The sequence below is a fragment of the Cheilinus undulatus genome, linkage group 7, assembly GCF_018320785.1.
Source record: "Cheilinus undulatus linkage group 7, ASM1832078v1, whole genome shotgun sequence".
NCBI lineage: Eukaryota > Metazoa > Chordata > Actinopteri > Labriformes > Labridae > Cheilinus > Cheilinus undulatus.
Genome location: NC_054871.1, coordinates 421,136 through 446,070, shown reverse-complemented (window position 1 = coordinate 446,070; position 24,935 = coordinate 421,136). Strand labels below are relative to the sequence as shown.

The 24,935-nt window shown below is 43.6% G+C and overlaps 1 protein-coding gene across 10 annotated transcripts in view; it reads left to right on the top strand.

The window, feature by feature from the left end:
• mast2 (microtubule associated serine/threonine kinase 2) overlaps positions 1-24,935 on the top strand; it is a 257,578-nt gene that overhangs the window by 206,994 nt on the left and 25,649 nt on the right. For all 10 annotated transcript variants that reach the window (XM_041790744.1, XM_041790739.1, XM_041790746.1 and 7 more), the window contains 9 exons: positions 2,464-2,539; positions 3,448-3,657; positions 18,601-18,702; positions 21,773-21,905; positions 21,999-22,066; positions 22,196-22,302; positions 22,418-22,626; positions 22,708-22,846; positions 24,203-24,335. In XM_041790744.1, the coding sequence (XP_041646678.1) occupies positions 2,464-2,539; positions 3,448-3,657; positions 18,601-18,702; positions 21,773-21,905; positions 21,999-22,066; positions 22,196-22,302; positions 22,418-22,626; positions 22,708-22,846; positions 24,203-24,335 (1,177 nt within the window). The remainder of the gene's footprint in view (positions 1-2,463; positions 2,540-3,447; positions 3,658-18,600; positions 18,703-21,772; positions 21,906-21,998; positions 22,067-22,195; positions 22,303-22,417; positions 22,627-22,707; positions 22,847-24,202; positions 24,336-24,935) is intronic.

Genomic DNA, 24,935 nt, shown 5'->3' with positions numbered 1-24,935 from the left:
GACTCATACCAACAACAGCACAACTTCCTGTTTTTACATCATCCTTCAGAAAACTGTTGGTGTGAGGTGTTCATAGGAGAGGGACGCAGCCTTTACCATCTCTCCTGGACCAGACCTTTACATCCATACACACTTATTCATTCATTTATTCATTCATTCATTCATTCATTCATCTCCAGTATATCTGAGACCTAGACGACCCTGATGATAAAATCAGGGAGTGTGACGGCTCTGAAACAGAGCTGTCTCTGTGTTTCTTTATTGTTTTTTTGTTTGAAATTCTTTGTTTTCTTTCACTGGGTCACATTCCTTGAAGCAGACTTTTCTCTCTATGGGTGATGAACAGCAGGCTAACAGACACAGGCAGACCATGCAGGGGGAGATTTTGATGCACATTGACTCCACTGCTCCAGCCTGCAGCCCAGCTCAGACCCACTCTTACAGCATGTGAATATGTGATTACTGTCAGTATGACAATCTGTTCATTTTAGCCTCCTGGCTGACTTTCTCACTACTTTATTAATCAGTCAATCTTTAATGGCAAAGTTAAAACAGATTTCACCTTCTTTAAAGTGGTTGACCTAATCTAACAGATCCAATGGATGCTTCTCAGCAGCACCATGCTGTAGGGATGCTTCTCAGCAGCATCGTTCTGCGGGGATGCTTCTCAGCAGCATCGTGCTGCGGGGATGCTTCTCAGCAGCATCGTGCTGTAGGGATGCTTCTCAGCAGCATCGTTCTGCGGGGATGCTTCTCAGCAGCATCGTGCTGCGGGGATGCTTCTCAGCAGCACCATGCTGCGGGGATGCTTCTCAGCAGCACCATGCTGCGGGGATGCTTCTCAGCAGCACCATGCTGCGGGGATGCTTCTCAGCAGCACCATGCTGCGGGGATGCTTCTCAGCAGCACCATGCTGCGGGGATGCTTCTCAGCAGCATCGTGCTGTAGGGATGCTTCTCAGCAGCACCATGCTGCGGGGATGCTACTCAGCAGCACCATGCTGCAGGGATGCTTCTCAGCAGCACCATGCTGTAGGGATGCTTCTCAGCAGCACCATGCTGCGGGGATGCTTCTCAGCAGCACCATGCTGTAGGGATGCTTCTCAGCAGCACCGTGCTGCGGGGATGCTTCTCAGCAGCACCGTGCTGCGGGGATGCTTCTCAGCAGCATCGTGCTGCGGGGATGCTTCTCAGCAGCACCATGCTGCTGGGATGCTTCTCAGCAGCATCGTGCTGTAGGGATGCTTCTCAGCAGCATCGTGCTGTAGGGATGCTTCTCAGCAGCACCATGCTGTAGGGATGCTTCTCAGCAGCACCGTGCTGCGGGGATGCTTCTCAGCAGCATCGTGCTGCGGGGATGCTTCTCAGCAGCTTGTAAAGGTAGAGGGTAAAATGAACCCTGGAGGACAATCTTCTTCAGTCTGACAGAGAACCAGGGCTTAGAGAAGATTAATTTTCCAGTCAGACAATGAGCTGAAGCATCCAGAGAAAGCTACACAGAAATGGTTTAAACACAACAATGGGAATGCTCTGGAGTGGTTGAGTCAAAGCCCGGACCTCATTCCTACAGAGGATCAGTGACTGGACCTGAAAAGGGCTGATCCCTGTCCAGCTCTCTTATGGAGAGTGAATTCTGTGTACCAAACACTAACGTTGTAGCTGCAGTCTTTCAGGGAGATGTTTGCTCTCCTAAATGGAGAAATGAATTATTCAGAAGGTCAACAACACCTAGAATTACTCTGAAGGGCTGTCTCCAGTGACTCCAGTCCACAAAAGCAGCTGCCTGTCAGGATCTGGCCCTCAGAAAGGTCAGGACTGTCACTGCAGAGGTTCTGGTAGTAGAGCCATGCTGGGGCGGTAGAATAAGCAGAGTCCCAGGAGGACGTCAGACAGACGGGCTGATATTTTCTGTGTCTGTCAGTCCATCAGGTCATGAGAGCTCCTCTGAGAGCTGGCGGACTCTCTCAGCTTTCACTTTATTTCTGTCTCTGCCCGCCGCCGTCCTCCCAGGGGGCGTTACTTTTGTGCTGCGCTCCGTGTGCAGCCGTGCAGCTCCGGAGGTTGTCACGGTCTCCGGTTTACACGGCTGCAGACAAACGTGTGATGAAGACCCCGAGGTCCCGTTAGTGAGTCTGACCGCCACGCTGCTCTTACTCCCTCAGCGCCCCAATGACCCCGACCGTCCTGTCTGTCAAATCCAGGAGGGAGACATCTCTGGGATGTTCTAGACCTTTCCACCTTTAGTTCTGGAGCTTCAGAGCTCCAAATAGAGTCAGACGTCTGCAGGAATGATCTAGAATATAAGATGAAGTCACTCAGCTCCTTACTGAGACATTCTACCTGCAGAAATGCGACTGAATGTCTGATAAAAGAGGAACAGCTGATCCAGTCTGACCCCGACTAAATCATCAGTGTTTCTAACCCCTGTAATAATTCTTCCTCTCCCTCTCTGTTTTTGTTTCAGTCCTGGACGCTCGCCGATCTCCTTCGACCATGAGATCGTGATGATGAACCACGTTTACAAAGAGAGGTTCCCCAAGGTTGGTACTGCAGACGCTCCTCAGAAGAAATGCAGCGTTCTTTAGAGAACACTGAGATTAGACAGAAGCTGCAGGAGAGAAGGAACAATACTGAGCTGGAGGTTTGCCTCGTTGTCATGGAAACGGCTCAAACTGTAGTTATAATAAATACGAGGCAGAGGACTCAGATCATGACTGTGTAAATACAACCACTAACATACACTATATTGCCAAAAGTATTGGCTCACCTGCCTTGACTCTCATATGAACTTCAGTGACACCTCATTCTTAATCCATAGGGTTTAATCTGACGTGGGTCCACCCTCTGCAGCTAGAACAGCTTCAACTCTTCTGGGAGAGTTGCTGTGGTTCCCAGTGGCTTCCACTTTGTTCTAATACCACTGACAGTTGACTGTGGAATATTTAGGAGCCAGGAAATTTCACCACTGGACTTGTTGCACAGGTGGCATCCTATCACAGTACCACGCTGGAATTCACTGAGCTCCTGAGAGCGAGCCATTCTTTCACTAATGTTTGTAGAAACAGTCTGCATGCCTAGGTGATGATTTTATACACCTGTGAACATGGAAGTGACTGGAACACCTGAATTACAGTATTTGGATGGGTGAGTGAATACTTTTGGCAATATAATGTAATTATGTAAATATTCTAATGTGGGTAGTAATCAGGATCATATCCAGCCCTCTCCAGTGTTGATGGCTCTATGTTAAGAGAGTTAAAGTGTAAATAGAGAATCTAATCTCAGAGCTGCAGGCTGAGGGATTAGCTGCTTCATATATGACGCTAATATGTGGCATTATCATGTGGTTATGTCTGAGTCTCCATGTCTGAGCTGGTTATCTCCTCCATGACTCACCTGTCTCCCCCACCTCTAATTACCTCCCCCTCCTCCCCCCTCCCTCCCTCAGGCCACGGCTCAGATGGAGGAGCGTCTGGCGGAGCTGCTCTCCTCCTCGGCGCCAGATAAAGTGTGCCCGCTGGCCGACGGCGTCCTCAGCTTCATCCACCATCAGCTGATCGAGCTGTCCAGAGACTGCCTGGAGAAAAGCAGAGAGGGCCTCATCACTTCCCGCTACTTCTACGAGCTGCAGGAGAGTCTGGAGAAGCTGCTGCAGGATGTAAGTCCCACCCAGATTACTGCAGAGTAGACCGTCCTCAAGACCTGTAAACCCGACCCAGATTACTGCAGAGTAGACCGTCCTCAAGACCTGTAAATCCGACCCAGATTACTGCAGAGTAGACCATCCTCAAGACCTGTAAATCCGACCCAGATTACTGCAGAGTAGACCATCCTCAAGACCTGTAAATCTGACCCAGATTACTGCAGAGTAGACCGTCCTCAAGACCTGTAAATCCGACCCAGATTACTGCAGAGTAGACCGTCCTCAAGACCTGTAAATCTGACCCAGATTACTGCAGAGTAGACCGTCCTCAGGACCTGTAAGTCCGACCCAGATTACTGCAGAGTAGACCGTCCTCAGGACCTGTAAGTCCGACCCAGATTACTGCAGAGTAGACCGTCCTCAGGAACTGTAAGTCCGACCCAGATTACTGCAGAGTAGACCGTCCTCAGGACCTGTAAATCTGACCCAGATTACTGCAGAGTAGACCGTCCTCAGGACCTGTAAGTCCGACCCAGATTACTGCAGAGTAGACCGTCCTCAAGACCTGTAAATCCAACCCAGATTACTGCAGAGTAGACCGTCCTCAGGACCTGTAAATCTGACCCAGATTACTGCAGAGTAGACCGTCATCAGGACCTGTAAGTCCGACCCAGATTACTGCAGAGTAGACCGTCCTCAAGACCTGTAAATCCAACCCAGATTACTGCAGAGTAGACCGTCCTCAGGACCTGTAAATCTGACCCAGATTACTGCAGAGTAGACCGTCATCAGGACCTGTAAGTCCGACCCAGATTACTGCAGAGTAGACCGTCCTCAGGACCTGTAAGTCCGACCCAGATTACTGCAGAGTAGACCGTCCTCAAGACCTGTAAATCCAACCCAGATTACTGCAGAGTAGACCGTCCTCAGGACCTGTAAATCTGACCCAGATTACTGCAGAGTAGACCGTCATCAGGACCTGTAAGTCCGACCCAGATTACTGCAGAGTAGACCGTCCTCAGGACCTGTAAGTCCGACCCAGATTACTGCAGAGTAGACCGTCCTCAGGACCTGTAAATCTGACCCAGATTACTGCAGAGTAGACCGTCATCAGGACCTGTAAGTCCGACCCAGATTACTGCAGAGTAGACCGTCCTCAAGACCTGTAAATCCGACCCAGATTACTGCAGAGTAGACCGTCCTCAGGACCTGTAAATCCAACCCAGATTACTGCAGAGTAGACCGTCCTCAGGACCTGTAAATCTGACCCAGATTACTGCAGAGTAGACCGTCATCAGGACCTGTAAGTCCGACCCAGATTACTGCAGAGTAGACCGTCCTCAGGACCTGTAAGTCCGACCCAGATTACTGCAGAGTAGACCGTCCTCAAGACCTGTAAGTCCGACCCAGATTACTGCAGAGTAGACCGTCCTCAGGACCTGTAAATCTGACCCAGATTACTGCAGAGTAGACCGTCCTCAGGACCTGTAAGTCCGACCCAGATTACTGCAGAGTAGACCGTCCTCAGGACCTGTAAATCCGACCCAGATTACTTGCAGACTAGACGTCCTCAGGATACGGGTAGTCTGCTCAGAGGGTTCAGATAATCTGCAGCCTGGTGTTTTTCTGCTGTTTTGTTTCAGGACAGTCAGTGACGTGTTCATGCTGAAGTAAACGGCTGAACATTAGAAACAGAAGCAGTCTTTAACAATAATCAGACTTCTTATTGAGCTAACAGACCACGGCTTTAATATAGAAAAATCAGTTTAAATTTAATTTAATTTAACTCTCAGTATAACCTTTAGAAGAATGGCACTGGTATTTTCTGTTTCATGTTTTCTTCAGGTGTTTTTATTTTAACAGCTGATTCTAACCAGATATTAAAGAGTTTAAAACCTGCTTGTCTGGTGATTACGTCCTGATTTCTTTGAAGTTGGTCCAAATTCGATCTGTGGCTCCTGTCAGTCCCCGCTCCTCTCCCAAGTTTCTGACTCGATCTGCTGTCCTTTCAAAATAAAAGCCCAAAGACAGAGACAGTCAGTGGCTGATTCAGACTGAAGCCTCAGTGAGAACTGCACTGCACCTAAACTTTTAACTGAGGGAAGATTAAAGAACACTGGTGAGGTAACATTCTTTTCTCATCTTGTTTTTGTGTTCTGATCTAAAAGGAAGATTAAAGAACACTGGCGAGGTAACATTCTTTTCGCATCTTGTTTTTGTGTTCTGATCTAAAAGGAAGATTAAAGAACACTGGCGAGGTAACATTCTTTTCGCATCTTGTTTTTGTGTTCTGATCTAAAAGGAAGATGAAAGAACACTGGCGAGGTAACATTCTTTTCGCATCTTGTTTTTGTGTTCTGATCTAAAAGGAAGATTAAAGAACACTGGCGAGGTAACATTCTTTTCTCATCTTGTTTTTGTGTTCTGATCTAAAAGGAAGATTAAAGAACACTGGCGAGGTAACATTCTTTTCGCATCTTGTTTTTGTGTTCTGATCTAAAAGGAAGATTAAAGAACACTGGCGAGGTAACATTCTTTTCTCATCTTGTTTTTGTGTTCTGATCTAAAAGGAAGATTAAAGAACACTGGCGAGGTAACATTCTTTTCTCATCTTGTTTTTGTGTTCTGATCTAAAAGGAAGATTAAAGAACACTGGTGAGGTAACATTCTTTTCTCATCTTGTTTTTGTGTTCTGATCTAAAAGGAAGATTAAAGAACACTGGCGAGGTAACATTCTTTTCGCATCTTGTTTTTGTGTTCTGATCTAAAAGGAAGATTAAGGAACACTGGCGAGGTAACATTCTTTTTTCAGTATTTGGGACCTGGTGCAGGTGTGGTGGAGAAAAGAATGTTACATCAGCAGTGTTCTGCTCTTTGATCAGAACATTAGAAGCAACAAGATCAAAGCTGTTTTTCTTGAGGCTGTGGATGGGAACTTTAGGACAGTTTTCCAACGTTACCAACGACAGACAGCCATCATGCTAGCTGAGCTCTAACGGCAGTGGAACATGAGGGTCGTTTACATTTCCTCCTGGAAGAACGAGACAGAGGAGCCCTGGACGGGGACGGGGGCTGATTTTAACGTCTATCCAGTTGTTTCTGGAGGTTTGGATTAAAAAAATTGCTTGCCATAACATTCTTTTCTGTTGTCTCCTCCTGATGAAGATGTCAGAGTGGACGCTGATGAAGACATGACGGCACCGCCTCCGTGGTCACGCTCAGTTAACGGTGGAACAGCTCACAGCGTGACACGCTCCTTCAGTCACTCGTTAGGGTGGAGTCGTCAGCGCCGTGTGATGTCATACAGAGACATGAAACTCCTTCATGAAGGCTCTGTGTGCTAATTAGCGGCGGCTGCATGGCATGATGGGAAATTTCTGACCTGTTTATGTTTGTGTCGGGTGTCAGCGCTGACATCTCTATTAGCTTAGGTCCCGGTGCCTAGGGGCCGCCGTTACGGCTCCCAGCGGCCCCTTATTGACCTTCTGTTCTGCTGGGACACACACCGTCCCTCAAACACACACACACACACAGATGTGCAGGCGAGCACGCACGCACGCACGCCGCCGGCCTCCCCGATTTTAATTTCACAGTCCAGCAGTCACCGGGGGCTGACGGATGACTCTCCTAGACGAGCAGGAGGGGCGAAGGAGGCGCGGTCTCGGGGTTTTGGGGGACGGGGTGGGGACTGGAGGGGATTCCTCTGCGTGTGATTGGCCGGCGGGCCCACAGAGGGGAGGGTGGATGTTTGAAACACGTTGGAACGCTTTGGAAGTTCAAGAAGAGGACTGGTGCACATCTGGAGGAGCTGCAGACGCTGAGGCTGCAATGCGGGCTGGTGGTGATGATGACATCATCAATTAGGCGGCTCTAGGCGGGCGGGCGGCGAGGAGACGCAGCAGGTGGAGGCGCACGTAGAGAGGAGAGGAAGAGGACGGGGGCGTCGTTTGTTTTTGGTTTTGGGTCTGAAGATGTCCCGGGTCTCGTGGCAGAGGAGGCTGAGGATGGAGGAAGAGGAGGTGCTGGAGGAGGTGATCTGGAGGAGCCGGTGGAAGGTGTGCACTCCCTGGGAGGAGAAGGAGGAGGAGGAGGAAGAGGAGGAGGACGTGGACTTCACAGTTGAGTCTATTTCAGTTTGGTTCAGATTCATCAGCAGGAGAGGAGTCAGAGGTGTGACACTGTTAAAGATATTTACTGGTTTAAGGAGTAAAACTGAGACTCACCTTAGCTCAGGTAGGACTGTGTTCAGGCTGGAGCTGCTCCATCTGGGACCATCATGATAGGAGACGTTCTTTTAAAACATTATTTATTTTACGACTTATTTTCCAGGTTTTTCTACGTTTGAAGGATAAACATCTGCGTGTGTTTATCAGGGATGTTTGGTGTTATCAGAACGGCGTTATTATTGTCAGCATGGTTAGATAAGTGTCCACAGGTCTGATCGTCCCTGATATCTACAGCTGATATATAAATATTCATAAATATATATATATATTTGTATATATTTTTTTTATTTAAACATACACATATTTATTAATTTAAATATACATTTAAATATATCTTTTTATATATATAAATATATGTATATATATATAAACAAATAAAAAAAATATATGAGTTATATATATTTTTATTTATTTTTATTTATATATATATATATATATACATATATATATATATTTATATATATGTATATATATATAAATGTGTGTGTGTGTGTGTGTGTGTGTGTGTGGGTGTGTGTGTGTGTGTGTAAGTGTGTGTGTCTTCAGACTGCTGTGATACCAGGTCATGGTCCTGACCAGCTGAACCCGGGTTTATCCCAAAGTCTGGTCCAGTGTGTAACGTGGTCACATGATCTGATAATGACCGCTGGAGTCCTTAAACTTTAAGGACCTTTGACCTCTGGGGTCATGTTTGATCTTTTCTATCAGAATTAATTTAACAGCCGCTCAGTCCTGATGGACCCCCCGGGTTCTGCTTCTATAGCAGGGTCACCCCAGACACACCTGAGGTCTAACACCGCCCCCTGCTGGCCGCCTCCATGTCGATCTGCCTCCGCCTCCGCTGGGTCTGGTCCCCGCTGCTGTACCGGGTTTCCCTCCAGGATCACATCAGAGTCACATTCAGAGTGAGCTGGTCGTTCAGACTGCAGACTACAAGATCAGATCTGGATCTGGTTTAGTCCCACATGTGAAAGTGGTCTGGATCTGATCAGGACCGTACTGGTCTCGGTGTCAGGAGAGAATCAGATCTGAGTGAACGTTATAGTCCTGCGTTAATCTCAGGATTGAGTCTGATCTTTGAGCTGCGGTTCTATCAGGACTTAACAGGGAACCATGAGGATCTCATTTTAGCTCTAGCTCCACGGCGCCCCCTGTCTGTCAGCAGGTCACTGTGTAAACATGAGTCTGAGTTTGACTGTGGAAAGGACGTTTTAGACGGAATCTTTAACGATCAGGACCGTTTCTAAAAGTCTTAAAGTTTCTCTTTTAAAAATGAAAATCCAGATTTTCTCCTAGATCTCCTCTGACAGTAGAGTCCAGAAGAGTCCAGTAGAGTCCAGGAGAGACCAGTAGAGTCCAGTAGAGTCCAGGAGAGTCCAGAAGGGTCCAGAAGGGTCCAGTAGAGTCCAGGAGAGTCCAGTAGAGTCCAGAAGGGTCCAGTAGAGTCCAGTAGTGTCCAGAAGAGTCCAGTAGAGTCCAGAAGAGTCCAGGCTAACTGCTCAGAAACTCCTGGTGGAGCCTGGCAGTGACTCCCTGACTAAGTGGCGTTTCCTTCACAGACGATGACTGGGGGGTCGGCCCTAGGAATCATTTTAGGAGTAAATGCTGCTGATGGTCTGTCCTGCTGGTTTGTAGAAACTTCATTTAGCTGATCCTGCTCTATAGATGTATTCAGACCTGAAACTCTAACTCTGAAAAAAAACACCCTACTTTTTAACAGATGAACAAAGAAGGTCATGACCTTCCATGACCTTCCATATAAGTCCTTGTAATCCAGAGAAATCCCAGTCATTCTTGATTGTCTGAATGTAAAAAGATGATATCTGTGACAGTAGGTCAGAAGTTTTTCTGTCTCTGTTTCTAAAACTCAGAGACCGTCACAGAGCAGTTTAGGGACAAGGAAGAATAAAATATATATGTGAATAAATATATGAACTAGAATTAAAGTGTTCATGAGAAAAGCAGGAAACTCAGGTTTATGAATACTAGAATATGTTCTCAACATACTAGAAGTAAAAATCTATATATATATTTTTAGCATACCTCCGTTTTCTTTAATAGCTACCTTATCAAAGCTACCACCGTCTGATTGATTTTATCAGAACATAATTTGATTAAATCATTAAAATAAACTTAATTTGAATAAATAAAAATGTCTAGAAGTTTCTGCTTTTGTAAATGAACTCTTCAGTTCTTTAGGTTTGTTAGCGTAGTGTTGATTACGTCACTAAAATCTCATTTCTAACATTCTTTTTATTTTATGTGGAATTTTTAAGTTTAAAGTTTTTGTACTGTAGTAAAAATTATTATTAAACCTTCTAAACCTTCAAACAGCTGACATTAAAGCTCTGATTTTTGTTCCTAAACATGTTGAAACTAAAAAAAACTCAGACAGGAAACGGTTGATTTTTGGTTACATGATCAGCTGTTATTTTATTCTGATGCGTTTGAAAGCAGACATGGCGGCGTGTTGATGGAGGTCTGACCACATGGAGGAGAGATCAGAAACAGAACTGAAGATGCTCCAGAGATCAGCGACTGATTAAATATGTAAATCTGAAATATGATAATAATGAAACGATGGCTGCTGAATAATTCAGATGTGTAAATGAGGCTCATCTGTTGTGAGAATGATCCTAAATTCATGGATGAAGATTTTAATTTAACCCTTTCAGTTTCTTTCTAGTAAACAGAGATGTGACTCAGAGTTCTGGCTCCTGATTGGACGTGGTGCTTCAGGTTGTTGTGAGGATGGTGTGACTGTTGGAGAGCTGCTGTAGCTGATGTCTGAGGGTGTCGTTTCCATGGTTACCCTGGTGTTACACCCGAGCATGATCGCCCCTCTGTCTGAGACAGCAGGAGGAGGATGGAATGTTCTTGATCGCTCTACAGCCATTTAAAGACTTCATAGGATGACATCATCTTCACAGGCAGAGGAGAGTGTTGGTGAAGCCAGGGCGTTGGGCCTTTTCCCTCTATTATAGACAAATCATCAGCCATAGTTAGCGGCTTCTGTATGAGGTGGTTCCATCCTTAGTGTACAGGTCAATCTCTGATCATCAGAACGTGATGAAAAGTTCTTTGTTTCTGATTTCATTCAAACAGTGAAACTTTCACATACTCTACATTCATCTCAAGACGACAGAAATCATTTCAGTCTTCCTGTCCTCTAAAGACTCCAGTCTCTGTGTTCCTCTGGGCTTTTCTGTCAGTGTTTATTATCTTTATATCACTGGAAACTTTAGACTGACATTCTTCATATTTCAGAGGTGATTTGGGGACAATCGATCTGTTTTTTGTTTTTTTTTAAACCTTCTCCCTCCTCGCCCTCTTCATATAAATCCATCCTCCATATCTCTGCTCCTCCAGGTCTCAGTCTGTCTCTCTCCCTCTTCATCCTTCATCCTCTCCATCCTCTTCTTCATCCCTCTGTCCGTGTTTTCTCTCCTCGTGTCGTGACCCCATTACAGCGTCTGCAGGACGCCGCCTTACCTTTCCTCCTCCTCTCGTCTTTCATGTCTCCTCCACCTCTGCCCCTCTCCTTCATCTCCCTCGTCTCTCCTCTGCTCATCTTCTTTTGCTCCCCCTCATCCATCCCTGTCACCTGGACCCTTAGTGACCTGCCTGGCTGTCACTATGGCAACCTGTATCCAGGCCATCCCTTGCCGGAACCCCTGGGAGACCCCGTTAGACTCCTGCGGGTCACCTGAGGGCAGAGGGGCCGGCTGAGTGCTAGCTCAGCTCCGGTGATCCGTCAGCGAGCGTTCGATCGATCGTTGGCTCTGGACTTTCAGATCCAACAGCAAACATCTGCTCTAATTGGCTCTCTGCTGGACTCAGGTGGGAACTCCACCTGCTGGGAGGCTGATGAGCTCTTTGATGATGTCACCTTTGTCCTGTTTACCTAGAGGAAAAAAAGAGAGGTCCTGAAAACGCCACATGATGTCTGAGCGCCAGGACGGTCCTTAATAATTCAGATCTTTAGCAAACCATAATCTATAATCTATAATCACTAATCTATAAGCCCTGATCTATAATCACTAATCTGTAATCCCTAATCTATAACCAATAATCTATAATCACTAATCTATAACCAATAATCTATAAACACTAATCTATAATCACTAATCTATAATCACTAATCTATAATCACTAATCTATAATCCCTAATCTATAACCAATAGTCTATAATCACTAATCTAGAATCCCTAATCTATAATCACTAATCTATAATCACTAATCTATAATCCCTAATCTATAATCACTAATCTATAATCACTAATCTATAATCCCTAATCTATAATCCCTAATTTATAATCACTAATCTATAATCACTAATCTATAACCAATAATCTATAAACACTAATCTATAATCACTAATCTATAACCAATAGTCTATAATCACTAATCTAGAATCCCTAATCTATAATCACTAATCTATAATCACTAATCTATAATCCCTAATCTATAATCACTAATCTATAATCACTTATCTATAATCACTAATCTATAATCACTAATCTAGAATCCCTAATCTATAATCACTAATCTATAATCACTAATCTATAATCCCTAATCTATAATCACTAATCTATAATCACTTATCTATAATCACTAATCTATAATCACTAATCTAGAATCACTAATCTATAATCACTAATCTATAATCACTAATCTATAACCAATAGTCTATAATCACTAATCTAGAATCCCTAATCTATAATCACTAATCTATAATCACTAATCTATAATCCCTAATCTATAATCACTAATCTATAATCACTTATCTATAATCACTAATCTATAATCACTAATCTAGAATCCCTAATCTATAATCACTAATCTATAACCAATAATCTAAAACCAATAATCTATAAACACTAATCTATAATCCCTAATCTATAATCCCTAATCTAAAATCACTAATCTATAACCAATAATCTATAATCACTAATCTATAATCCCTAATCTATTATCACTAATCTATAACCAATAATCTATAAACACTAATCTATAATCACTAATATATAATCCCTAATCTAAAATCACTAATCTATAACCAATAATCTATAACTAATAATCCATTATCACTAATCTATAACTAATAATCCATAATCACTAATCTTTAATTTATAATCGATAATCTATAATCACTAATCTATGACTAATAATCTATAATCATTAATCTATAGCTTATAATCTATAATCACTAATCCATAGCTAATGATCTATAATCACTAATCTATAATTTATAATCTATAATCACTAATCTATAATTTATAATCTATAATCACAATCTATAACTAATAATCTATAATCACTAATCTATAACTAATAATCTATAATCACTAATCTATAACTAATAATCTATAATTTATAATCACTAATCTATAGCTAATAATCTATAATCACTAATCTATAATTTATAATCTATAATCACTAATCTATAATCTATAATTTATAATCACTAATCTATAACTAATAATCTATAATTTATAATCACTAATCTATAGCTAATAATCTATAATCACTAATCTATAATTTATAATCTATAATCACTAATCTATAATCTATAATTTATAATCACTAATCTATGACTAATAATCTATAATCACTAATCTACAACTAATAATCTATAATCTATAATCATTAATCTATGACTAATAATCTATAATCACTAATCTATAGCTAATAATCTGTTATCACTAATCTATAGCTAATAATCTATAATCTATAATCACTAATCTATAATTTATAATCTATAATCACTAATCTATGATCTATATTCACTAATCTATAGCTAATAATCTTTAATCATTAATCTATGATCTATAATCTATAATCACTAATCTGTATCTAATAATCTATTATCACTAATCAATAAAATCTATAATCACTAATCTAAAACTAATAATCTATAATCACTAATCCATAACTAATAATCTATAATCACTAATCTATAACTAATAATCTATAATCACTATTCTATAACTAATAATCTATAATCACTAATCTATAACTAATAATCTATAATCACTAATCTATAACTAATAATCTATAATCACTATTCTATAACTAATAATCTATAATCACTAATCTATAACTAATAATCTATAATCACTAATCTATAACTAATAATCTATAATCACTATTCTATAACTAATAATCTATAATCACTAATCTATAATCAGTACTGACTGACCAATGAGACTGAAACTGGAGGAAGTCTCAGAGCAACAGTCTAGAGAGGAGCCTGGTACCTTCACTGTCTGGTACCTTCACTGTCTGGTACCATGACTGTCTGGTACCTTCACTGTCTGGTACCTTCACTGTCTGGTACCTTCACTGTCTGGTACCATGACTGTCTGGTACCTTCACTGTCTGGTACCTTCACTGTCTGGTACCGTGACTGTCTGGTACCTTCACTGTCTGGTACCATGACTGTCTGGTACCTTCACTGTCTGGTACCTTCACTGTCTGGTACCTTCACTGTCTGGTACCTTCACTGTCTGGTACCATGACTGTCTGGTACCTTCACTGTCTGGTACCTTCACTGTCTGGTACCGTGACTGTCTGGTACCTTCACTGTCTGGTACCATGACTGTCTGGTACCTTCACTGTCTGGTACCTTCACTGTCTGGTACCTTCACTGTCTGGTACCATGACTGTCTGGTACCTTCACTGTCTGGTACCGTGACTGTCTGGTACCTTCACTGTCTGGTACCTTCACTGTCTGGTACCTTCACTGTCTGGTACCATGACTGTCTGGTACCTTCACTGTCTGGTACCATGACTGTCTGGTACCTTCACTGTCTGGTACCTTCACTGTCTGGTACCGTGACTGTCTGGTACCTTCACTGTCTGGTACCATGACTGTCTGGTACCTTCACTGTCTGGTACCTTCACTGTCTGGTACCTTCACTGTCTGGTACCATGACTGTCTGGTACCTTCACTGTCTGGTACCGTGACTGTCTGGTACCTTCACTGTCTGGTACCTTCACTGTCTGGTACCTTCACTGTCTGGTACCATGACTGTCTGGTACCTTCACTGTCTGGTACCATGACTGTCTGGTACCTTCACTGTCTGGTACCTTCACTGTCTGGTACCTTCACTGTCTGGTACCATGACTGTCTGGTACCTTCACTGTCTGGTACCTTCACTGTCTGGTACCTTCACTGTCTGGTACCATGACTGTCTGGTACCTTCACTGTCTGGTACCTTCACTGTCTGGTACCGTGACTGTCTGGTACCTTCACTGTCTGGTACCATGACTGTCTGGTACCTTCACTGTCTGGTACCTTCACTGTCTGGTACCTTCACTGTCTGGTACCTTCACTGTCTGGTACCATGACTGTCTGGTACCTTCACTGTCTGGTACCTTCACTGTCTGGTACCGTGACTGTCTGGTACCTTCACTGTCTGGTACCATGACTGTCTGGTACCTTCACTGTCTGGTACCTTCACTGTCTGGTACCTTCACTGTCTGGTACCATGACTGTCTGGTACCTTCACTGTCTGGTACCGTGACTGTCTGGTACCTTCACTGTCTGGTACCTTCACTGTCTGGTACCTTCACTGTCTGGTACCATGACTGTCTGGTACCTTCACTGTCTGGTACCATGACTGTCTGGTACCTTCACTGTCTGGTACCTTCACTGTCTGGTACCGTGACTGTCTGGTACCTTCACTGTCTGGTACCATGACTGTCTGGTACCTTCACTGTCTGGTACCTTCACTGTCTGGTACCTTCACTGTCTGGTACCATGACTGTCTGGTACCTTCACTGTCTGGTACCGTGACTGTCTGGTACCTTCACTGTCTGGTACCTTCACTGTCTGGTACCTTCACTGTCTGGTACCATGACTGTCTGGTACCTTCACTGTCTGGTACCATGACTGTCTGGTACCTTCACTGTCTGGTACCTTCACTGTCTGGTACCGTGACTGTCTGGTACCTTCACTGTCTGGTACCGTGACTGTCTGGTACCTTCACTGTCTGGTACCTTCACTGTCTGGTACCTTCACTGTCTGGTACCTTCACTGTCTGGTACCTTCACTGTCTGGTACCGTGACTGTCTGGTACCATGACTGTCTGGTACCTTCACTGTCTGGTACCTTCACTGTCTGGTACCATGACTGTCTGGTACCGTGACTGTCTGGTACCTTCACTGTCTGGTACCGTGACTGTCTGGTACCTTCACTGTCTGGTACCGTGACTGTCTGGTACCTTCACTGTCTGGTACCTTCACTGTCTGGTACCTTCACTGTCTGGTACCGTGACTGTCTGGTACCGTGACTGTCTGGTACTAGACCCTCACTATGACGCTGAAATCCAGTGGTTCTCAACTGGTGGGTTGGGACCCAAAAGTGGGTCATGGAGCATTTTTCAGTGGGTTGACTGGGTGTCTGAATAGAAATGGTGGCAACAGTCCTGAAGTCCTCCTTGGACATGTATGGATACGTCTGATCTCTCTGTTTTACTATAAAATTGGGTAAATTTAAATGTTTGATCAGTATTTACTCATACATCTCCTCTTCTAAATAAAAGGCTGCTTTTCCTTGATAATGAAGTTATTTCACAAGTTCTCTGTAAATCTGGCAGCAGTCTTCACATGATGAAGGGGGGGAGGGTATAAAATCTGTCAGTTTTCTCCCTTTTCTGTTTAATATCAGCTGTTTGGGTCAAATTAACTAAACATGCGTTGTTGAAAACTGTTTGGAAGCGTGGGTCGCGGTCTGTGGTGAGACGGACTGGTGGGTCCTGAAACTGGACCAGTTGAGAACCACTGGTTTAGAGTGTGGTACGTGCAGGATGTTAGAGCTCACTGAGTCCACTGTGAGGAGGATCTCTGTCACATTACACATGCAGAGTGAATTTACAGCCCCACACTAACGCCGTCTCGTTGGTTAATTAGCCGCTGCTCGCCGCTGGACCACTCGTTACTCACCGATCACCGCTCCATGCAGACTCCAGTCTCCACACAGAGGATCAAATACATATTTAGAGCACACACACAGAACATACACAGACCCCCCTCCCTGCTGTTTCATTACTCTTATAAATAATTCAGGGAGGGGGGGCCGGGTCCTCCTGCGTCTGTCATCACAGCCCTGTCAGGCTAACAGCTACGAGCTGCTGGTGCTTTGTTTATGAAGCAGCAGCTCGTCTGTTAGCCGGGCTGACACGTTCATACAGTACAGACGTAACCCCCCCCATCTATTATACATACAGCCATTTATTTATACACACACGCCGGCCTAACCCCCCAGGGAATGTGGCGTGCTTTCCAGTGGGCGGGTTAGTAATTGTTACACACGCTCTTCACTTCCAGCTCGTTTCTTCCAGGGAATCTGTGCTCGCTCCGATGTGTCTCCACACACTTACAGTGGATTGTGGGTAAATTGCTCTGTCTGCACACTGACAGAAATTTCGGGGAGCGAGGCGGCGGAGGTGGCACTGATTTAGATTACCTTCCAGGTGTCAGTGAAGGACTCAGACAGCTCCCTGGTCTTTGTTAGTGAAGGACAAACAGCACAGGATACTCTGACTGCTCAGCTTCAAGGGTAAAGACGAGTTCAGGAGATAAATTATTAAAAATATCATTGAAGAGAATAAATAGATGATTAAAGGAGGGATCAGTCTGCTCCCACTGACTAAAGGATGCATTAAAAGTCAATTATTCCAGATTTAATCTGCTGTTAGATCCAAGCAGCGGCCTCAAGAGCTAAAAAACAGGAAAGGAGCCAATGCTGAAGAGTAAACATCATCAGGAGTTACAACAGCCTGGCTTCACTGTGAAAGAGAGTAGGGACTAGACTGGCCTGATGCAAAAGGCAGGGATGGAATGCTTTATACACTTGAAAGGATGACATCATCTCCAAAGGCAGGGATGGAATGTTTAATAGACTTGAAAGGATGACATCATCTTCAAAGGAAGGGATGGAATGTTTAGTAGACTTGAAAGGATGACATCATCTTCAGAGGCAGGGATGGAATGTTTAATAGACTTGAAGGATGACATCATCTCCAAAGGCAGGGATGGAATGTTTTTAGACTTGAAAGGATGACATCATCTTCAAAGGCAGGGATGGAATGTTTAATAGACTTGAAAGGATGACATCATCTCCAAAGGCAGGGATGGAATGTTTAATAGACTTGAAAGGATGACATCATCTCCAAAGGCAGGGATGGAATGTTTTTAGACAGTCATTTTACTGTGACTTAACAGGGAACTATCATTGTTTTTTTTTAATCATTTATTTATCTTACATAATTAGCTCAGACTTGAGAATACTGATGTAGCTGCAATAACTCAACCGTTCTAAGCATTAGCAGAACGTTATGACCACATTGTTATTATCATCATAACTCTGGAAAGGAACCAGCACAGTCCAGCTCCGGGACTAGTTTGTGGACTTGGTGTGACTGGGACTAGAAGTGGAGATCCTGTAGCCTGAATTCAGGCGTAGATGTGCAAAGTTAGCTGTCTGAGGGCAAAGGATTGACAAAAACCCAGGTCAGGCTCTGGATGTCCTAGCATATATCTGTGGAAAAAAAGAAAGTCTCCACCTTTATGGCGACGTGAGGGTTGGATGTGGGGAGTAGACTCGTTCCAGAGTACTGTACAGGCCGCTAGTCGGGGTAAAACTTCAGCAGGACTGTATCTTTTTAGACTTTTGTACCTTTTAAGATTTTCTCTTCAATCTGCTTTCCTGTCTTTGTGTTTGCAGGCTCACGAGCGTTCAGAGAGTGTGGAGGTTACCTTCGTCACACAACTCGTCAAGAAGCTGATGATCATCATCGCCCGGCCGGCGAGGCTGCTGGAGTGTTTGGTAAGAGGAACACTAATTTTTACTTCCCTGTGCATGTGAGTTGCCGTTGTTGCCGTAGTTTGATAGAGGTTTATTCACACTCCTGTCCTCCTGCGGTAAATTGAGCTGTTAGGAAGATTGCTGTGAGCAGGATGAAGTGTTACAGCTCGTTCATGTCTCTCCATGAACGATTCAGAGCGTCTGCTCCCTCATGTGAGAGGATTCACACACAGCTTTCATTGATGGACTTCCTCTGAGGATTTTCAATCAGGCTCATTTACACTAACACGCTAACCCCTCTGAGAGGGTTCGCCGTTCCTTCCATCGCCTACAGGAAGCGTCTGCTCTCAGACCGTGGTCGTATGGAGTCACACAGGTGAATCTGAGCAGGTGTGAGACAGAGAGGAAGAGGAGGAGAAGATGAAGACTGAGTGGAGGAGATGGAGGATAATTGGAGAGACGGGGGGGGGGGCGCCTCCACGCTCACATCGTCAGTTTGAGTAATCACATGCAGCTGAGTGTGTGACAGCGTACAGGATGGGCTTTTTATAAATGATGCATGCTGATAAAGGAGGGGGCAGGGCGTGTGTGTGAGTGTGTGTGTGTGTGTTTATACACGTACTGTACACGCTGCAGAAATGTGCATCCAAGGTGGAAGGAAGTGCCGGCTGTAGTGAGGCGTGCAAAGGCTTCCTCAGCCCCAGAGCCCCCTATAGGCTCTATAAAAGCATGTCCTCCCATTTCTGCAGCCTGTTGCACCACATCCGTGGGTTCTGTCTTAAGTTTTGCTGTAAAGTCCACAAAACCTACATTAGAACTGGTTCAGGTCTAACTTTAGTGTTGTCATTAACTAGCAGAGCCTAACCTCCAGACTAACCAAGGTGTCCCAGACAGGAAGTTTTCACTTCATGTGAGCGATCAGTCAGAGCGTTTTTAACCCAGTGTTTGTTTCAGTGGCACTTCTCGTCTCTGTAAAGAGGCTAACAGCTAAAAATAACATGCTAATGAACGCTGACCCTCTAACAGCCCCAAGAGAGTAGAAAAATATCACTGAGCATTTTGTTTAGGTGATTCTTAGAGCCTTAACCCAGAGCCAGGATAAAACAACAGCACTGACACCCAGTGTTAATGTCGTCGACTAAAACTATGACTAAAAACGTTCGACCGCAGCTTTTTATTCATAAAAAACTCAACTTAGACCAGAGTTATTCAACCCCGCTCAACCAAAGAGCCACTGTTTAAACATACCTTTGCAAGAGCCACAATCTAAGTGGTGAAAAGTGGCAAAAATGGGTTAGAGTGGTAATAAAAATAGGTTAAAGCTGGTAAAAAAAGGTCAAAAGGTGGCAAAAATGTGGCTAGAAATGGGTGACCAGGGTAAGATAGGCATAAAATGGCAAAAACTGGGTGAAAAGTCACAAAAATGGAGAGAAAATTGGCAGAAATGTGTGAGAAATGACAAAAAAAATGTGTTACAGATGGCAAAAATGGTCATAAAGCAGCAAATAAGGTGGCAAACTAATGAGTTAAAATGAGTTAAAAGTGTTTAAAATGGGCAAAAAGCACCAAAAAGGTGGGAAAAAATAAGACAAAATGGAAAAAAGTGAAAAGTAATGGCCAGAGGCAGCTTAAATGGAAAACAATAGGAAAAGTAAAAATTGAAATAAGCAGGATAAAAGAGGCAAAAAGAGGTGAAAATGGCAAAAATGGGACAAAAGTGGCAAAAAAAAAGATTAATAGTGTCAAAAAATGGGGCGCAGCTGGCAGAATGGATAAGGCACGCACCCCATGCACGCGGGCGGCCCGGGCTCGAATCCGGCCTGAGTCCCCCCCCGCTCCCCTCCCTGTCCCCGACTCCATCCACCATCCTCCCCTCTATCAAATAAAGGCACAAAATACCCAAAAATAAACCTTTAAAAAAAAAAAGAGTGTCAAAAAATTACAAATAAGGGCAATGGAGATAGACAAAAATATAAAGGTTGTCAGTCTGACAATTAAAGCCTACTGTCGAAGTGTGGGAAACAAACTGATTAATGTGACTTTTAATAGATCATTTCTGAGGACAAAGCTTCCCTTTTTAAAGGTTTCCTTGGGGAGTAATATTTCAATTTAAGACATAAAAGAGCCAAAAATCATCACAAAAGAGCCACAGGTTGATTATCACTGACATAGAGAAAAGTGACTGAAATGGGCAAAAAGCAAGGTCGGCAAAACAGGAAAAAAATAGGGAACAAGTGGTATTAAATAGCAAAATGTAGCTTAAATGAGCAGTAAATGGTAAAAAGAAAGGGCAAAAATGGGAGAAAAGTGGAAAAAAGTGTTTTTTAATGGAAAAAGGTCGCTTAAATGGGCAAAAAGTGGTGAACTATGGTGAAAGGGGCAAAATGGAATTATAGTGGCAAAAAGAAGAGGCAAACAAGGGCAAAAAATAGGAAAAAATGGGCACTTGATGGCAAAAGTAAGTTTAAATGGGTGAAAAGTGGCAAAAAAAAAAGTAAAAAATGGCAAAAATGGTCAAAAGAGTAGGAAAAGGTGATATTTAACAGCAAAGATCGCTTAATTGGGTGAAAAGTTTTAAAAAATGGTGAAAAAAGGTAAAAAATGGATAAATGGGATAATCAGGTTTGACAGTTAAAGCCTTCTGCACAAGTCTTGAAACAAACTTGTTAATGTGATTAGTTTCTGAGGTCAAATTTCCCTTTTTTAAGGTTTTCTGGGGGAATAATATTTCCAACTAAGACATTAAAGAGCCACACGTTGAGTATTGCTGGTCTAACCCAGGAGCCTGGAGCAGAGCTCTGGGAATCCTTATTCCCAAGGAGAAGGAGTCCTCTGATCGGAGCTCTGATCCTTTCTTTAGCTCTCTGGTATTTTGTGTTTGTGCTGCTAACAGCTGTCTTTGTCAGCGGACACAGGAGCTTCTGTGGTAGAGACGCCTTTAAAATAAGACTCCAGCCTTCTCTATCGTTCATTCAGGGAGAAGTCTTTAAATTTGAAGTTCCTTTGAGGCCGAGCACGACTCTGGTGTCCCACCATAGCTGGCCGTAACCATGAATCTTTACTAATGAAAACTCTTCCATCTTCTCTGCAGGAGTTTGACCCTGAGGAGTTTTATCATTTGTTAGAAGCAGCAGAAGGCCATGCCAAGGAGGGCCAGGGCATCAAGTCAGACATCCCACGATACATCATCAGCCAGCTGGGCCTCACCAGGGACCCCCTGGAGGGTAGCACCACCTCACCTTTAACATTAGACTTTATTTATTTAGTTTTTACATCTGCCCCCCGTCACTGACTCATCCTTCTGCTCCTCTCTGCAGAAATGGCCCAGCTGAGCAGCTACGACAGCGGGAACCCAGAAACCCCCGAGACCGACGACTCCGTGGACGTGAGTACGCCTCCACGGTTAACATGTTAGAGAGAATAAACTGGTCCTACTCTGGGGGAATCCACCCAGGCATAGATAGTCAGTCCTGCTGTGTTGATTATAATCAAACTCTCTCTCGTGGTTCTTCAGAGTCGAGGAACGACCGTCCCAGCTGCTCCGCCACCGCCGGCTAAAACCAAAACGCCTCGAGAGGAAGACTTTGAAAACATCAAACTCATCAGTAACGGCGCCTACGGGTGAGAGAGGGCGTGGTTTACAGCTCTGACACTCCTATACGTCCACATAAACACAGTTTAGCATCAGCGCTTCAGAGACTGTTAGCTTCATTTGAGGTTTATCTCCTTCATACAGCGCTGTGTTTTTGGTGCGCCACAAAGAAACCCGTCAGCGTTTCGCCATGAAGAAGATAAACAAGCAGAACCTGATCCTGAGGAACCAGATCCAGCAGGCCTTTGTGGAGCGTGACATCCTGACGTTCGCTGAGAACCCGTTTGTGGTCTCCATGTTCTGTTCCTTTGAGACTAGGAGGCACCTGTGCATGGTGATGGAGTACGTGGAGGGTAAGAGAACGCTTATACAGGTGTGCTTTTATTGTTATCTCATTGGTGGTGGTGTTTTTAAAGTGCTGATTCTGTCTGCAGGTGGAGACTGCGCCACGCTGCTGAAGAACATCGGCGCTCTGCCCGTGGACATGGCTCGTATGTACTTTGCAGAAACCGTTCTGGCCTTGGAGTATCTGCACAACTACGGCATCGTGCACCGAGACCTCAAACCTGACAAGTACGGAAAAAACCACCAGACACATTTATAGTCTTCCTGTTGGAACACTTTTAACTGAAACTATTACAAACCTTCAAAGTGTCCTCATAATGTTTACATGTGTACCCGTTCAGTGGGTACTATTCCACATGTAGACAGGACTTTTTTAAAATAAATCTCAGTAATTATCCCAGCCATAAACTCTGCAGCTCTGTCAGAGTAGCCCTACACCCACTCTCCATCAACCTGAGGTGTAAGGAGTCCTGACTCTTGTTGAATGGGGGGTGGGTTCAGACTTGGGCTGCTGGGCCCTTCAGAGATTTTCTAGAGTCTTCATAGGGGAAGATTTGGCCATTATTTCATGTAACTCTGCTTCAAGATGCAAGGGGGCGCTGGAAATTAAAGGGTAGGGGTTTGAAATGGGCCAAGGTTCTAAAAAACGTCTTTGTACAAACTTAAACATAAAAACATTCAGTGATGTGCTGGTAAGAGAAGGCAGTGTCAACAGTAGTCCATCCTTTACTGGGAGGCTCCAACGTTTTCAAAGTTCTTCCGACAACCTGAACCAGACCCAAGACGGTTCCGGAGGAAGGGTTGGGTCTGTGAAGATGATCCTCAAAGGCAAGGGTGGAATGTTTATAAGCTTTGAAGATGACATCATCTTCAAAGGCAAGGGTGGAATGTTTATAAGCTTTGAAGATGACATCATCTTAAAAGGCAAGGATGGAATGTTGATAAGCTTTGAAAATTACATTATGTTGAGAGGAAAGGATGGAATGTTTGTAAGCTCTGAGGATGACATCATCTTCAAAGGCAAGGGTGGAATGTTTATAAGCTTTGAAGGTGAAATAATCTTCAAAGGAAAGGATGGAATGTTGATGAAGCTGGGAGTGTTGGGGGCTTTTTTTGCCGAATAGTAGGCCTGGTTGACAACTTGTGGAAAAGTTGCCCACACAGGAAAGTCGACATTAGGGAAAGATTGCTGGTACATCTGTGTTTCTGTAATGACAGAGAGATGTGGAGAATGAAGCTGAATTATTTTCTGTTTTAGTCCTGTCTGCTGTTTCCATGGAAATGAAAGTGAAGATATCAGTTTGATGTTAAGAAGCCAAAATGCCATTTTCCCCGCCTACACATGAATCCCATTGGACAGAATTTCTAAAGAATCTGAAGGGAGTTTAACTCTGTAGTGACCTTAAATGATGTTTGGAGGTGTACACCAGGCCAAATTAACCCTCTTCTTTTAAAGTCCTGGTCTACATGTGGATGAGGAGTTAGTCTCATGAAATGCTTTTTTTTTGTTTTGTTTTACTAGTTTGCATTTTTTTTTAAGTGACAGCATACTAAGGAATTACACGTTTGTCTTTTCTCCTGCAGTCTTCTCATCACCTCCATGGGACACATCAAGCTGACAGACTTTGGCCTCTCAAAGATCGGTTTGATGAGTTTGACCACTAATCTGTACGAAGGCCACATCGAGAAAGACACCAGAGAGTTCCTGGATAAACAGGTACCAGCTCCTGGACTTCAGCCTCCATCTTTGAGGCCTCAAACTACCAAAGCTCCCTCATTCACAGTCCTGAATCCATCCCTGTAAAATCATATCCTAAATATCGGTGCATGCTGCCGGGACTCACGTAATGCTACGTCTTTATTCTGCTCTTTTTATCAGCTGAGTCAGCTGTTTTTGGCTTAAATAAAGTCTTACAGCAATGATGCATCCAAATGTGGAGACGTGGGATTCCACTTTCCCTGATATTAACCTCCTCAGACCCTGCATGCACATATGCAGACATGACATTCTGGCTTTCCCACAACATTAACTAATACTTTATACTAGTAGAGTTTTTGAGAACATTGTCTGCACTGTCCATTGAAGTATTAGAAATTGACTTGAAATACTGTGGGAATTCTAATGAAAATTTCAGGGATTTCCATAAATAATTTTAGGATTATTTCTTGGAAATTTTCGTGGAATATTTTGTATACTATTTTGTATATTTTTAACAGTTTCAATGTAAATTTTGCAGTGAAATTTTTGAGTATTTGCATGAAAATTTTGGACAGTTTGTAATTTTGTTTTTGTGTTAATTAGTTTTTGTGTTTGGGG